The following is a 17,695-nucleotide window of genomic DNA, read 5'->3' as shown; positions in this document are numbered from 1 at the left end:
TATGGATTTAAAAATGTATTTGATGTGCTTCAATTTGTTGCAGTTATTGCTCTTTTTAAGGCTCAAAGGTACCCATTTTGAGGCAGCAGGAGTCCCCTTCAGGTTGGTTCTTGGACCCTTTTGGTACAACTCCAAGTCTTTGATAGCTTCTTTATGTTCTACTATGAAACAAGGTTCCAGACTTGCAATCATCCATTTCCCCAAGAAGCCTTGATCTTTTCAGTGGAAAATGGCATTTTAAAGACTAAAACCTAGGAGTTATAGATAAACATTTGCTATTGACTTACTACTGCTTCTAGGCCCTTTCAGTGCACAAAGCTAGGAAATAGTTTTATTCTAGAAAAAAAAATCTAACCATGTATTCGTGTTGATTTTTTCATTTCAAATCAACTACCAAGTTTTACTTAGCTTCTTAAATCTTGTTTTTGTTTATTTCTTTGAGACAGGGTCTCACTCTGTTGCCGAGGCTTAAGTGCAGAGGTGTGATGACAGCTCACTACAGCCTCTACCTCCCAGGCTTGAGCCATCCTCCCACCTCAGCCTCTCAAGTAGCTGGGACTACAGGCGCATACCACTATGCCCAGCTAGTGTTCGAACGTTCTTTTTTAAAAAAATTATTTTAGCAGAGATGGGGTTTCACTATGTTCCCCAGGCTGGTCTCAAACTCCTAGGCTCAATCCTCCTGCCTCAGCCTCCTAAAGTACTGGATTACAGGCATGAGCCACTGTGCCCAGCCTTAGATCTTATTTGTATCTCTTTTTACTTATGCTGAAAACTACAGTTTCTAATGACATTATTTGTTTTATCCAACTATATATAGGAATTTTAACATAATAATATCAATATTATTACTAAATATTAAGACTACTAAGTGCAGGTTAACATATCTTTGTGGTTACGTATCTTTGTCTCTACGCTATATCCCACTAGAGATGCAGAGTCAATAATACTGTTTTAAAATTACTTAAAATAGTACTTCTCTGTGTGATTTTGCCATCACCTAGATATATACCTAGGTTCATTTCTTTCTAGGTGCTTTTGCATTTTAGAGATCGTTTGTGTATTTGTTTTAAGATTTAATTTCTAAAATATTTATATCGGCTGGACGTGGTGGCTCACACCTGTAATCTCAGCACTCTGGGAGGCCGATGTGGGTGGATCACTTGTCAGGGGTTCAAGACCAGCTTGGCCAACATGGTGAAACCCTGTCTTTACTAAAAATAAAAAAAAAAATAAAAAAAAAATGAGCCAGGTGTGGTGGCGTGCACCTGTAATACCAGCTACTCGGGAGGCTGAGGCATGAGAATCGCTTGAACCCAGGAGGCAGAGGTTGCAGTGAGCCGAGATCGCGCCACTGCACTCCAGGCTGGGTGACAGAGTGAGACCCTGTCTCAAAAAATAAAAATAAAAAAAATTTATATGGTTCTAACAAGGTACAATCAGAAAGGAACTATTTGCCATCTCTCTGCCTTTTCCTTCCCTTCCCTTATAGGTAACCATTTTCATTCGTGTTTAGTTCATCCTCCCATTATTTCTTTTTGAAAATATAAACAAGCGTATGGAGAAAATGATATTTCAAGGACCATAATTTGGGCACTGTGAATATTCAATGCTATTGACTGGTTTATGTATTTGTGTATATATACAATATTTATATCTACCCTTCCTTTCTTCCCAAAACTTAGCATATTATATATATTCTTCTGCAGCATGCTTGTTTTAACTGAACAGTAAATTTTGAAGTACCCTGAAGCAGTATAATAAAATCTTCACTATTTTCTATAATTGCAAAATGCTCCCCTTTGAATGTTCCATCATTTATTCAGCCAGTTCTACGCTGAAGGACTTTTGTGTTTCCAGTGTTTTGTTTTTACAAAGAGTGCTATAAAAAGTAGGTGTGTAAAGGAGTCATTTCTTATTTTGAGTACAGATTCCAGGAAGTAGAACTATTAAAACAAAGAATAAATATAAATGTGATTGGCCAGGCATGGTGGTTCACATCTGTAATCCCAGAACTTTGGGAGGCTGAGGCAGGTGGATCACCTGAGGTCAGGAGTTCGAGACCAGCCTGGCAAACATGGTGAAACCCCATTTCTACAAAAAAATTAGCTGGGCGTGGTGGCAGGCAACTGTAATCCCAGCTACTTATGGGGCTCAGGCAGCAGAATTGCTTGAACCCGGGAGGCGGAGGTTGCAGTGAGCCAAGATCATGCCACTGCACTCCAGCCTGGGCTACAAGAGCAAGTCTCCTTCTCAAAAAAAAAAAAAAAAAAAAAAAAAAAAAAATATATATATATATATATATGATTTTGATAGATATAGCAATTTCCTTCTTCTTGCCCTCAAATAGTAACAAGTCAGGTAGAAAAAATGGGTCTGAAATTTGGTAGTACAAGAGAAATTTTCATTTTTAATTCTTCCTATAAACATTTCCCTCTGGTACAAATTAATTTTGAGTTGTTATATTGACAAAATAAATGATTTAACATATATTGCTGGATAACTTTAGTTCTATATAAAATTTATTTTAAAATAAAAACAGCAGGCATAATAAAAAGTAAAAAAAATTAAAAGTAACGTGGGATGAATGGTTTACAGACATGAGCTCTTTCCTGGATGTTCTCCTTCTGAAATTCTATGATTTTGTGAGCTAAGCTCTTTTGGGATTTCCTAAAATAGGACAGATTTCAACCATTTTAAAGTAAATGGAACAAAAAAAGCTTTTACACCAAGCTTCTTTTCATTCCTATTTAATTCTATATTTTTAGTAAGTTTTGATATCTATAGAAAAGAAAGTAACCTTTGTTTAAATACAAACCCATTTTCTTGGAATAATATATTACATATACAATGTAGGACTAAATTTGCAGATCCAGTGCCAAATACTCTACGTAGGCAGTTTAACGAGGACTTCCTGTTACCGACTAGCTCCAATGAAAATGATCTTCCTTTAATCTAAAGAATAGGCGTCTAACAGGCAGAACCAGATTCTCCAGGTGTGAAGTAAGCAATCTATTTTCACTTGCTATTAACAGCAAACATACAACTTTATCTCTTATTTGACTTCATTATTTGGCTTTCAAATTAACAACATGAAAACTATACAGAAATTAGTCTGTGCCCTATAAGACAGAGATTTAGATAATTTGTTCAAAACATTACATGAGATGATATTCAGATATTCTCTCAAAGGCAGGACTCCAACACCGCAGGTGGAAAACCAACAAAAGGAAGAAAACAGAAAGGTAAATATTGACTCTTTTCTGTACTTTTTAATATGAGGTATCCATAGACTGACATCTGGTTATACTGTTACATTTAAAAATCACTCAACAAATAATGAGGGTTACTTGTTTTGCTCAGATTTGGACCGGGGTACCAGTAGCTGATTTGTTCACATATATTACTGACATGCTGACTGGGATCTGGGTATAAAGCTCTTGAAAATAGACTACGATAATAAAAATCAACTTTAGAGGAAAGAAAAAATTTTTAAGTCTTTTAAAAAGTAAGCTCTCATTTTAAAAATACTAGAAAGTCAGATGTAAAAACAGATCTAAAATTATTTCTTTTATAGACAGACTATGAATGTGCTTACTTTAGAGAACATTTTTATATTTCACTCTGAAAAGCAGCTTATACCCAAATTTGACACATACATATAACCTTAAAAATCTGAAATAATTTGCTATAATGGTCTTACTTGCTTCATTGTTGTTTACTAGAATCTTCTAAAATTGAAAAAATGAGAAAATAATCTTGTGAAAGGGCTACCAGAAAATATCGAAGTACTCACTAACCTTTATAATATTTCAACTAGTACATTAAAAATACTTGTTATACCATTTAACATAAGTGTTAGCATTTAATTGATAGTTTGAAAAATTTAAATCAGCATCATTTAAATACAACATATGTAGATAGGTTAGATACTTGCAAAGTTATAATTGTTACTATGTTAGAATTTAATAAATATTCCATTTCAAATCAAAATAATAATGACTTTTATACGTATTTTAAAGGTGGACTTGAGAACTGGCCACGTAATACCTGGAACACATTATCTTCACAGCTATGCAGTTTTAAATGTAATATAAAAATCATTTTATGTATGTACAGCTTACTTGAATCAAAGTTCAAAAATTATACATCATATTTAAACAAAAATGATCTTAATGTTGTTAAGCAAGTTAATTCAATAAGTTATTTAGACTAAATAAAATGTAGAAAAAAGCATTGAAAGTTTACATTGCAAAAAAAAGTCAGATACTTCAAAATTAGACAATATATGCAATTTGCAATTTTTTTTTTAGTTTTTAGAAACTACTATTTGGCCCTCACTTTAGTAGCCAAAGAGGTTAATATATTACAATAAGATCCTCTGCTTTCACTTGCACTAGAAAAATGTGGCAAGTTGACTTCATATACAAAAGCAACAGAATATTCTGTTTTCTCTTGGGTAAAAACTGGTCATATTTCTTGAAATGTTTTATTTAATCATTACAGTAACTATGAAAAGAAATGGCCTACTTTAAAAAAATCTATAAATACACTAAGTATCTATCCCAGGGCATATTTCTAAAAGTACAAGGTAATTTTTACTCATGTTTCTGTTTCTAGGGATTTTCAGTGTCTGTAATAGGGCAGAGAACCTTTTATTTGAGTCGCACCAGTTTACTTTTCTATTTCCCAGAACAAGTTGTCCAAGTTGATTATCATACATACGAGTTAGTGTTCTTTCTTTTTTAAATATCATGTTTAAGCTCACAGATACAGTTCTTGCTAGTAAAATTCAAAACTGTATAGCAATGCTGCAAGTTAAACATAATAAAAGATGATTCATATTTGTATATAACTCTTCCAACATAATAAATTTAAGGTACAGAACAGACTGCATAAAATAGTAATTTCATCAATTTCACCTAGTCTAAGCAATTAAATGATTTCACAACTATGAGCTTCATATTTTATGCTTATATGAATCCTGTCCTTGCATGTTTTAAATTCTAACATGCTTATTTGTCTCATTTTGCCTAACATTCTAATTCATGAAGATATAAGATCAATAAATTGGATAGTTATACATATAGTTATGAGTATGCAACTACTAGAAAATATAATTTATATACAGCATATAAACATATTTGAGTACCTATCAAGTCAATTTCTACACAGATGAACAAGGATTAAGGGAAACATTCTCAATTATGTTAATTCTATAAAGATAAGCAACTATGACTTTCAGTCAAAATGCACAGATACAGAAGTTACTCCCTCTTTCTCTAAACATACAGAATTTGATGTAATCATAAGTTTAAAAAAGACAAATTTTAAAACAACATCACTAAATTTTAGAGTAAAAAAGCGAAGTTTTCTCCTGGCTCACACGGTGAAACCCCATCTCTACTAAAAATATAAAAAGTTAGTCGGGTGTGGTGGCGGGCGCCTGTAGTCCCAGCTACTCTGGAGGCTGAGGCAGGAGAATGGCGTGAACCCGGAAGGCGGAGCTTGCAGTGAGCCGAGATGGTGCCACTGCACTCCAGCCTGGGCGACAGAGAGAGACTCCGTCTCAAAAAAAAAAAAAAAAAAGAGAAGTTTTCAGGTGCCAGAAATGATGAGGAAACATACTTAAAGCCAAAGTGAAGAGTAGTAATTAAAGCTAATTACACTGGGCAAATACTTTACCTTAAAGCTGAGGTTTAGAGTTTGTTGCATTATAGGGAACTAAAACTGAGTTTCCTAGATGAAACAGTTAACTAGGAATAATACAACATAATCTGTATACAAAGACAGGAATAACTCTGTTGACTTGCCCAGGATTATAGCAGGAAGTGAGATATCCACTTAGGCTATAAAAATCACTAGAGAAAAATTAGGCCTACATAATACTACCTGGGCTACAATGGGCAAACTCCATGGGGCGTTGGTAGTGACAATCAAAAAAATAGCCTCAATGTATCCATAATTTATCAGGACACTCAGAGCATTCTTGTATAACTCCCCAATGAAGCTAGGCTACTGACGAATTTCACTAAATACACTTGCCCACATTTAACAGAGTGGTCACCAGTCAGTGGCCACAGCAAACATAGGAATTTACTCCTAAGAAACTAGAAATAACCTAATAATGTAAAGGATCTTTCACATAAATATTCTCTAAATGTTCAAAAGAAATACAGGCATAGGATCCATAAACCAAGACAAACACAGTATAACCTTTATAGCTCACTTTAAACATCATTTACATAATATGCATTGCCATGATGTATAACACTGAAAGGAAACCTGATTCTATTTCCATGTTTTGCCTTTAATATCAATAATGTATACAGATATTAAAAAAAGGATATTTTGTTTTTTGCTTGTAAATTCATTAAGATTAATAAAAAGGACATATTAATATATTTTAAAGGGCTCCTTAAAGTACCTTTTATTCAAATATAAAAGTGTGGTGCATGTTCAGGGAATGATATTACATGGATAAAAATCCAGGAAAAAAACAACCTTTATAGAGGTCAGACTCAAATATCTTGCTTTCCAAAATCAGTGGCAGTAAAATGCACCTTCTCAAAGGCACTTCACAGGAAAATTCACCTTCCCAGAGGCCTGTGTACACTGTGCTCCAATAACAATTTGAAATAGTCTATTTCTTAAAAATTTTTAAACTATGATGCTTTAGAAAAAGGCTTTTGATTACTTTATTTCTAATTTTTTAAAAAAGAGGCTGGGTGCACTGGCTCATGCCTATAATCCCAGCACTTTGGGAGGCTGAGGTGGGAAGATTGCTTGAGCCCAGGAGTTAGAGATCAGCCTGAGCAACATAGCAAGACCTCATCTTTACAAAAAATTTTAAAAAATCAGCCAAGCACAGTGGCATGCAACTGTAGTCTCAGCTACTCGGGAGGCTGAGGGAGAAGGATCGCTTGAGCCTGGGAGGTAGAGGCTGCAGTGAGCCGCAATTGAGCCACTATACTCTAGCCTGGGTGATAGAGTGAGATCCTATCTCAAAAATAAAACAAAACAACACGCCCAAAAAAGGACAAAGATCTTTCCAGTCATAAAAACATTAGAGGGAGTTGTTTCAGGATTTGTTCCAAACCATGCAACCAAAGAGAAAGTTCAAGATGTTGTAGTTCTTGAGGAATGTGAAAATTAAAGATTGTTAAAAGCTACTGAACCATTGTATAAATATAGGACTTAATTTTTATGGATAGAAAATCAAAATCTGTTTTGTTTGATGCCACTTTCTCTTTCTCTCGCCTCTGAGCTTCTAACATTGTTACTCTTTCTTTTTCCCTATATTTACACGGGTGCAAGTCAGTTTAAAAAATAATAGTGTGGCAACTAGCACTTCAGCTATATATGCTGTATTTTTAAGAATTCATAGTCAAGGTAGAAGGGTCTGGACAAAAGAGCGAGATCCTTTCTCTATTAATTGATTAATTAATTAATTTTTAAAAAACAATTCATAGTGACAAGCTAGTACAAGAGAAGGAAACAAATTTGGTTAGATGACTATGACTTGAAGCAGAAGAAAATATAAGAATCCCAATCTCCTTATAGTACCAAATATAAAATTCAATATTTCTTAGACTTTCTGTAAACATCAGTCTGTGAGATCCAAATTATTTTTCTTCTTTTATAGTGTAAAGTGATCAATTTGGTCTGATTATATTAAAGATCCTAATAAAGCTTCAAACAACAACATTATTTTAGATCCTATATGCTATATTATCTCCTGCTAAATTTTTTCTTTTAAATAGATATAGTATGTATATTAGTAACATAATACAGTATTTGATATAGATAAACATTATTTGTGTATATTTCACTAGGATAACCAATTTCTACTCAATAGACAATAGGGGAAAAAGAACAGATTTGCAATCAAGTAAGTATGTCTAAACGTAGGATCTGCCACCTTTTAGTTGTGTGGCCTTAGGCAAGTCACTTTAAAATTCCCCTTATTTGGACGTTGCTTTTCTTGGACTGGACTGTTTCTTTAATTTTCTTAATGTCTGAAAGGCCATGAAAATAATACAAAGAAAATGGAGAAGATAAAGTTCTTAAAGAAATTATTTTTAAAAAAAGCAAGCCCGTAAATACATGAGTTTCTAGGTTGAAAAGACCAACTAAATGTTTACCAAATAAATGCATCAAGACCTACCCCAGATCACATTATTGTGAAATTTCAGAACACCAGGAATATGAAAAAAAGGTCAAGAATTTCATGAAAGGAAATATAAAAACAGATCTACAAAATATCAGAAAACACAGGGCAGAATATTCAGAGGTAACAAAACTAGAAGATGTAGTAACAAAACTTTCAAAATTTTGAGGGAATATAATTTCCAACTGAAAATTATATCCACAGAAAATATAGTATTCAAGTATAGTACAGAATAAAAATATTTTCAGTAATGAAAATTATCATTGCATTTATGTTTTGAAAAGGAGCTATGGTACACTCCCAAATCAAGGAGATAAACCAAGAAAGGTGAGGAATTGGAAATCAAAAAGAGAGAATATAAAAGAGGAAGAAAATTCTAACACAATCAGGTTACATTAGAGTTTCCAGGAAAGGAGCCTCAAAAGATGAATAAAATGAAATAAAAATATATATATTCTATATTTAAATATGTCAAGAGGATATGTTCAATTCACTTCAGTTTTAGAATGAATTAGTGATGTATGTACAAAATTAAGCAGGTGAAAAACTTTGGTAATTAATATTTTCTTAAAATTAAATGTTATATGTTTCTTGATCTATGTGGTAGTTACATGGATGTATTTACTTTGTGAAAAATCACCATAATATACATTTATGTTCTGGGGGACTTTCTGTATATATAAATATGTCAATAAGAAGTTTTCTTAAATATATTCATTTTCTATCTCTATCCATTGAAAAAACTTAGAAATAATTTAAAAAATTATTTGAGAAAGGAAATATAGCTACAGTACCTTAGATGACTCACATGTAAATAATATTTGGGTAGTCACAATAATGTAAACACAAAATATTGATTAACCAAAATTTGTGATATAACTGTATTAAAAGGGGGAAGGTGAGGGAAGAATGGGGGTATGAGAGAAGATTAAATCCACATCTTCCATAGAAGAAATTCAATAAAATAACTAAAACCAAAAAAGCAGCCGGGTGCGGTGGCTCACACCTGTAATCCCAGCACTTTGGGAGGCTGAGGCGGGTGGATCACTTGAGGTTAGGAGTTCAAGACCAGCCTGGCCAACATGGTAAAACCCCATCTCTATTAAAAATACAAAAATTAGCTGGGCGTGGTGGCAGGCGCCTGTAATTCCAGCTACTCAGGAGGCTGAGGCAAGGAGAAATCACTTGAACCGGGGAGGAGGAGGTTGCAGTGAACTGAGATCACACCGTTGCACTCCAGCCTGGGTGACAACAGCGAAACTCTGTCTCAAAAAAAATAAAATAAAGTAAAACTGAAGAAGCAAAAATACCTACACATGCAAATTACCTAGAAACAGGAGTTTAGATGCAACATATAGCTAAGGAGCTGAAAATGACTGCCTTTATGACTGTCTTTAAGGAATGGAGAATTGGAAAGGGGATGTGGTACGGCAGGTAAGGGTCAGATATATATCTTTAGAAGCCTTGACATGACTTGACTTGTTAACCTGTGTACATGCATTATTAATTTGAGGGAAAAAATAACATTTTTAAAAAGCTTATTTAAAAAGTTTATGGCTATATTAAATGCGACATGGTATCTTCAACACTTTGGGGAATAATTTATTTTCAGCATCAATATAGTAATACTAGAAAGAGCTTATAGATTAGGAAGTCATAAATACCACTAAACCAAAAAATGAACACTAGGAAGCTATACAAGATAAATTACTAAGCCAACCTACTTTAACATCAAATTTTCTCTATACTGAAAAGAAGACTAGTTCTTATCAGATGTATATAATAAAACATGGGTGATAATTCTGCTTTCACAAAGTTGCCACATGGTAAAAAGTTTCCACATTACTTCCCAATAGTTTTATATGTCTTTAAGTATCTATACCTGGATAAGCATCAAATATTTTATACAATATTTGGCCAGGCATGGTGGTTTGTACCTGTAATCCCAGCACTTTGGGAGGCTGAGGCGGGCAGATCACTTGAGGTCAGGAGTTCAAGATGAGCCTGGCCAACATGGTGAAACCTTGTCTCTACCAGAAATACAAAAATTAGCTGGGCATGGTGATGGGCACCTGTAGTCTCAGGAACTCGGGAGGCTGACGCAGGAGAATCGCTTCGAACCCAGGAGGTGGAGATTGCAGTGAGCTGAGATCATGACACTGCACTCCAGCCTGGGTAACAGAGCGAGACCCTGTCTCAAAAAAAAAATTATATATATATATATATATATATATATATATATATATATATTATAATATTAAACACGAAAGACAAAAACAACTTTTTAACACCTAAAACTGGCAATTCTTTCTATAGTATCGTCTAATATTCCTCCTGACTAATCTTCCTTTCATAATTGTTCCAGGTTTAGTATCATTCATAGCTCATTTTTTTCCTTGGATCTTATAGAAACACTAGCTTTGGTTAGCTCTACTCTGAAGGTAGAGAAACTGTTCCTTGCCAGTAAAGTAGAATATAGACAATAAAAATATGCAGAGGAAGAGGCGTATGGAATCTCCTTCCAGCTTAGAAGTCCCCTATTTACATAAATTGTACTGACTGAACTTTTTTACCTTTACTATAGCAAATCAGTGGCAAAAACAAAAGATTACCGGCTATTTGAATTAAATATTTAAAATAGGTGAAATAAATAGTAGAATGCTCTAAGTGCATTTCAGCAACAAAAACTTGCTCTTAAATGTTTCCCACCGGTACTTAAAATGCTCAGCAATATAGTCATGTGGCAATAAAGTAATATAGCAAATGTTTCCGAACAAACTTTTAATATCTATAAAACACCTTTTCCTGACAAAAACAGATTTCAAGGTCTTATCCCTTGTGATCTGGTTCTTTTCCCAACCACTTAACTGACCTAATTGCCTCTTTTCAGAACTCACCCTACATGATCTAACACCACTGAAAAACCTTCATAGCATAGTAAAGCTATGCTATGTCATAGTGAAGTTACTATGCTCTAGTATGCTATACTATCGTATAAAGAGTTGAGTCCTTCAAACTATACTGCCAGAATCTGAATCTCAACTCTACCACTAGCTGACAACATGGTTCAATTACTAAAGCTGAGATCGTAATTTCATTATCTATAGAATAGAGATCATGACGATACTTGTTCTTATAAGAACATAAAACACACTTAGTGCCTGGCACATATTAAGAGCTCAAGTAAATCTAAGATATCAAGATCTCAACATAAGAACTCAAGTAAATATAAGACTCATCAAGGTGTTGGGAAAGAATAAAGACCCTCTACTTTCTCCTCTAAATATTAACTCTATGAGGTACCAGAATGAATAAAATCCCTTGATCTCATGGAGTTAATACTGGGAGGAGAAAGTAGACAATTAAGTTAATATAAATAAGTAAAATACATGGTATGTTAAATAGTGAAAAATGCTAAGAAAAATAAAGCTGGGAAGGGTCAGAGAGTTGAAAGAAGGTATAGTTCAAAATAGGGTGACAAAGAACATCCTAACTCAGGAGTGACATTTCAGTAAGGACTGGGTTGGGGAAATACGTCACATACTACATGGGTAAGAACACTTCAAATAGAAGAGAAGGCAAGCGCCAAGGCCCTAAAGCCAGATGGTGCCAGATTTGTGTGAGAACAGCAAGGACAGTGAGACTGAAGCAGAGAAAGGGAGAGTTGTAGGAGGTGAGGTCGGAGGGGTAACAGAAGGGGTGAAGTCATTGTGGAGCTTTGTAGGCTCTAGTTTTTCCTCTAAGAGATAATGCCAAAGGAGGATTTTAGGCACAGGAATGACATGGTCTGACCTACATTTTAACTCTGAATTCTGTGTTAAGAAAAGACCAGAGGTTTTGTGGTGGGGGCAGGATGGGGGGTAGTTGGTGCAAAAAGGAAACAAGGAGAACACTTAGGAGACTATTGTTAACAATCAAGATGAAAAATAACAGGGACTTGGCCAGTTGCGGTGGCTCATGCCTGTAATCCCAGCACTTTGGGAAGCCAAGATGGGCGGATCATGAGGTCAAGAGTTCAAGACCAACCTGACCAATATGGTGAAACCCTATCTCTACTAAAAATACAAAAATTAGCCAGGCATGGTGGCATGTGCCTGTAGTCCCAGCTACTCGGGAGGCTGAGGCAGAAGAATCGATTGAACCTGGGAGATGGAGGGTGCAGTGAGCCAAGATTGTGCCACTGCACTCCAGCCTAGGCAACAGAGGGAGACTCTGTCTCAAAAATAAAAAATTAACAAAAATAACAGGGACTTGAACCAGGGAGATGGTAAGAGGTGGCTAGATCCAAATACATTTTGAAAGAGATGTTGACAAGATTTGCTGTGCTTGCATATGAAATGTAGAAAAAAAAAGTCAAGAATGACTTCCAGCCAGGTGCGGTGGCTCACAGCTGTAATCCCAGCACTTTGGGAGGCCGAAGAGGGCGGATCGCCTGAGATCAGGAGTTTGCGACCAGCCTGGCCAACATGGTGAAACCCTGTCGTTAATAAAAATACAAAAATTAGCTGGGCGTGGTGGCACATGCCTGTAGTCCCAGCCACTCGGGAGGCTGAGGCAGGAGAATTGCTTGAACCCAGAAGGCGGAGGTTGCAGTGAGCCGAGACCACACCACTGCACTCTGGCCTAGGGGACAGAGTGAGACTCGGTCTCAAAAAACAAACAAAAAAGACTTCCGAGTCTCTGGTCTGAGCAACTGGAAAAATAGAGTTGCCAGAAGAGAGATGGGGCAGTTTACGGGTTCACAGGAAGATTATGAGCTCATTTTGAACAGAGGCATTCAAATACAGCTGTCAGGTAGGCAGTTTTTTAAGAGCAACCTAAACTGGAGATACAAATTTGGGTCATCAGCTTACAAACAGCATTTAATGCCATGAGACTAAAAAATGATGATGGATAACAATGAGACTGAGTCTAAAATCTTCCAATATTTACAGGTGGGGGAGATAAGGAGTAGCCAGGAAAAAGAAAATAGTGATAAAGGAAGAGCCAAAAAGGTAAGAGAAAAAAAACAGGAGAAATACTTTTCTTCAAAGTGTCTCAAGAAATGATTGTGTTAAGTGCTGATGGGTTAAAATCATCAAGTCCTATTGCTTCTAGTTTCAAAAATATATCCTGATGGTTCCCATTTACTCCATCTCTATCATTAAAGTCTCTTCTGTGAACTACTCCCACCCCCTCCCCAGGAAACTATTCTCCATATAGAAAGCAACAACATCTTTTAAAAATATAAATCAGGGCCAGGCATGGTGGCTTATGCCTGTAATCTTAGCACTCTGGGAGGACAAGGCGAACAGATGGCTTGAGCCCAGGAGTTCAAGACCGGCCTGGACAACATAGGGACACCCTGTATCAGTTTAAAATTTTTTTAAATTACATATCAAAATGAAAAAAAAATATACAAATCATGTCAATATCCTATTTATCTTTTAACCGTCTTCTACTGCACCTAGAATAAAATCTAAACTCCTTCCTTTGACCCACAAGTCCTTTATGATGTGGTCCATGCCTACCTTTCTACTTCATTCTTCCCATGTTACTCCTCTCATTCCTTTCTATCTACATTCACTTTGTTCTTATGCAATAACTCTGTTCCTAAAACATATCAGTCTCATTCACTGCCTTGGCAACCCAACTCCTATACCTACAATACACTCCCTTGGCTCTTCATCTGCCTGGCTTCTCAACATTTAGTCTCACATCTCAAATATCTGCTTAGAGACCCTGCCTGATTATTGTATCAAAACCTAAAATTATCCCATTTATCTTTTAAATTGTATATTGTCCTTCTCACCCTAAATTATAAATTCCTCAAGGACAGAAAATGTTAAATATATATTACAGCATTTAAAACTTATATACATATAAGACTTCAATGACTATTTCACAAAATACCAGTCCTTTAAAACCAAAGGAATATTACCAGGACATTGGTTTAATCTTTTACCCAAAACAGGCATCATTTCTGTAACATGCCTGCCTGGAGTCATCATTCCAGAACATCTTGAAAATGTCCAGTGATGGCAAACTCAGCACCTCATGAAGCAGCTCATTTCATCTTGGGAAAGCAATATTTGTTTGAAAAGTCTTCTTTATATTGAATCAAACCTCTTTCCATGTAATTTCCACCCACTGCCCTTTGGAGTTATGCCAAGTAAGTCTAATCTCACTTGCATACACAGACCTTTGTTTAGAAGATAGCTGTACACACCCTACATCTTCTCTTTTACAGGACAAATATTACCATTTATTTCAATGAGTCTCCATTTGGTATGGTTTTCCAATCTCATCCTTTCCATGCTAGTTTGGTAATTCCTAACTTAAGAATTTCCATCTCAAAATATGCTCAGAAGTTCATTGAGTTCCCCTTACCCTTGCAATTTGCTCTGAATAGCATAGAGTTGGCAGAGTTTAGTTTATCCATACATCAGACTATTATTTATAAAAGCATAGTGACTATTCTGATGGTTCTGACAGAAAGCTTAATTAGGCTGGGAGCGGTGGCTCACACCTGTAATCCCAGCACTTTGGGAGGCCAAGGTGGGCGGATCACAAGGTCAGGAGTTTGAGACCAGCCTGGCCAATATGGTGAAACCCTGTCTCTACCAAAAATACAAAAATTAGCCGGGCATGGTGGCAGGCACCTGTAATCCCAGCTACTCAGGAGGCTGAGGCAGGAGAATCACTTAAACCCAGGAGGCAGAAGTTGCAGTGAGCCGAGGCTGCACCACTGCATGCCAGCCTGGGCATCAGAGCAAGACTCCATCTCCAAAAAAAAAAAAAAAAAAGAAAGCTTAATTAATTAAAATCTCCAATACTTTCATAGACACTATTGTGAACCCAAGGGTCTTCTACTCTGTAGATACGAAAATATTTTTCTTATAGCTAGATGAAATATTTTAAATCTATTCCTGTTAAATATATTTTTGTTATTTTTAGTATAAAGTTCCACACTATTTTAATCTTTGAATCCCTACCCTGTACTTCAACATACTAAAGATTCCTCCAAATTTTACACCATCTACACATTTGTTAAGTATGCCTCCTATGACAACATCCAGATTAATAGAAATATTTCCATAAACATATCAAACACTGAGTCCTACAGCATAACAGCATCACATTCAGAGACCTTTTTTTCTGGTTGATATTAATATTATATGTGGTCCAATGAGCTATCTGTACTCCCTAACAGCCTCTTCTTATCTTCAAAAATGTCATGAAAGACATTTCTAAAATCAAGTTGCTCTGTGATAATAGCATTTTACTGCTTTTTATTCCCTTCATTTTATATGTATGTATGTCATTTCATATATATCTATATCATTAAATATAAATTATGTACATCAATTTGATTCTTACAGATAACTACCAACACAGCATGTGATAAGTGTCAATATTATTATTACTCCTAAAATAAGATTTTATATAAATATATTCTCATGTTTATAAAAGTATCACCTAACACAAATTGATATAAATTTTGTTCTAAGACAGTCTGGATATCTTTGCAAAAGAATGCTAAGAATGAGAAATCAGCATAATCAAACAAATGTTTTCATATATATGCAACAGCTAGAAAAAACATTATGCCAAGTAATATGTTAATTCAGAGGCTTCGGAAAATTTAAAATAAATTCAATATTATCCATATAGCTTAACGTTCTCATATAAAATCTGTACTGTCACTACAATGGTTTTAACTGAATGATGCATATTTAGCAAAATGAGTATTTTTTAATATTACATTGGCCAAATTAACCGGAAACAGTATCTTTAGTAACAAGGGCATTTTTGGCATCTGAAGACTAATCCTATAGGTTGAAGGTATAGTCAAAAGCATTCTTTATTAAAAAAAAAGAAACTATCATGTGACAAATATTTTTGACCAACTGTGTCTGCATCACTGCTTTCTCAGCTATTGCACACAACTAAATGGCACTCACATGCAAAGTAACTTACAAATTCTTTTATATTACTTTCCCTATTTAAATGGTTTTTATGAGGAAACTCATTGGCTTTTTCTAACTTTTTAACCTCATTTGAGAAAACTAGGAGAATTTTTGCTGGGATATAGACAGTTATGTGAAGTCAACTGCTACTGGGGAAAAATACCAAATTTCTACTTGTTCAACACAAAAATTTTTGCTTCTTAGGAGGAAAGGGAAGATGAAAGACCGACTTCAAGAACTAAAGCAGAGAACAAAGGAAATTGAACTCTCTAGAGACAGTCATGTATCAACTACAGAAACAGAGGAACAAGGGGTGTTTCTACAGCAAGCTGTTATTTATGAAAGAGAGCCTGTAGCTGAGAGACACCTACATGAAATCCAAAAACTACAGGAAAGTATTCACAATTTGGCAGATAATGTTCAAAAATTTGGGCAGCAACAGAAAAGTCTGGTGGCTTCAATGAGAAGGTTTAGTCTACTTAAGAGAGAGTCTACCATTACAAAGGAGATAAAAATTCAGGCAGAATACATCAACAGAAGTTTGAATGATTTAGTTAAAGAAGTTAAAAAGTCAGAGGTTGAAAATGGTCCATCTTCAGTGGTCACAAGGATACTTAAATCTCAGCATGCTGCAATGTTCCGCCATTTTCAGCAAATCATGTTTATATACAATGACACAATAGCAGCAAAGCAAGAGAAGTGCAAGACATTTATTTTACGTCAGCTTGAAGTTGCTGGAAAAGAGATGTCTGAAGAAGATGTAAATGATATGCTTCATCAAGGAAAATGGGAAGTTTTTAATGAAAGCTTACTTACAGAAATCAATATCACTAAAGCACAACTTTCAGAGATTGAACAGAGACACAAGGAACTTGTTAATTTGAAGAACCAAATAAAGGATTTAAGGGATCTTTTCATTCAGATATCTCTTTTAGTAGAGGAACAAGGAGAGAGCATCAACAATATTGAAATGACAGTGAATAGTACAAAAGAGTATGTTAACAATACTAAAGAGAAATTTGGACTAGCTGTAAAATACAAAAAAAGAAATCCTTGCAGAGTACTGTGTTGTTGGTGCTGTCCATGCTGTAGCTCAAAATAAAGAAGCTATTTTTAAAACTTTTTCCAGCTTTACGGTAAAAGATAGCTTATATTTCAGTGTCTTGTATTGTTTTTCTCCATCTCATGGATCCACTCACATACCTTTCATCACTGTTAAGTTGTAATTTTCCCCTTTAACCCTAACCCACTAAAATTTCAGAAACTTCTGTAGCCAGTTACATAAAACACACTTTTATTTAATTAAAGTACAAAAAAATACAGTTACCATCAACTCACAAATTAACTATTGAAAATGAGATGAATAATCTTGGTCTTCTGGTCAGGTATCAAGCTCTATATTATACATTTCTCTCATCTGTTAAGTAGTAATGACTACCTAGGCAATCCATTTGGCTGACTGGAGAATATTTTAATAGTTAAGAATCATGCTACAATAAAGCTAAACCAAACTAGAACCTTTATCAAATCTTTTCTCTTTTGAGACAGAGTTTCACTCCGTCACCCAGGCTGGAGT

At 35.1% G+C, this 17,695-nt stretch overlaps 2 protein-coding genes across 10 annotated transcripts in view; one reads left to right on the top strand and one right to left on the bottom strand.

The window, feature by feature from the left end:
• The window catches only part of ARL13B (ADP ribosylation factor like GTPase 13B), a 75,537-nt gene that overhangs the window by 24,044 nt on the left and 33,798 nt on the right, over nt 1-17,695 (bottom strand). The window lies entirely within an intron of this gene.
• On the top strand, nt 3,161-17,295 carry STX19 (syntaxin 19). The gene is made up of 3 exons (XM_016941524.4): nt 3,161-3,245; nt 13,105-13,164; nt 16,324-17,295. The coding sequence occupies exon 3, from the start codon at nt 16,337-16,339 to the stop codon at nt 17,219-17,221; it is 885 nt and encodes a 294-aa protein (XP_016797013.3). The 5' UTR covers nt 3,161-3,245; nt 13,105-13,164; nt 16,324-16,336; the 3' UTR covers nt 17,222-17,295.

The sequence above is a fragment of the Pan troglodytes genome, chromosome 2 (genome assembly GCF_028858775.2).
Source record: "Pan troglodytes isolate AG18354 chromosome 2, NHGRI_mPanTro3-v2.0_pri, whole genome shotgun sequence".
NCBI classification, from domain to species: Eukaryota; Metazoa; Chordata; class Mammalia; order Primates; family Hominidae; genus Pan; species Pan troglodytes.
This window is presented reverse-complemented; position numbering and strand designations above follow the sequence as displayed.

Bases quoted from the DNA above. Each gene is read 5' to 3' on its own strand.
- STX19 (XM_016941524.4), top strand. From the start codon at position 16,337: ATGAAAGACCGACTTCAAGAACTAAAGCAGAGAACAAAGGAAATTGAA.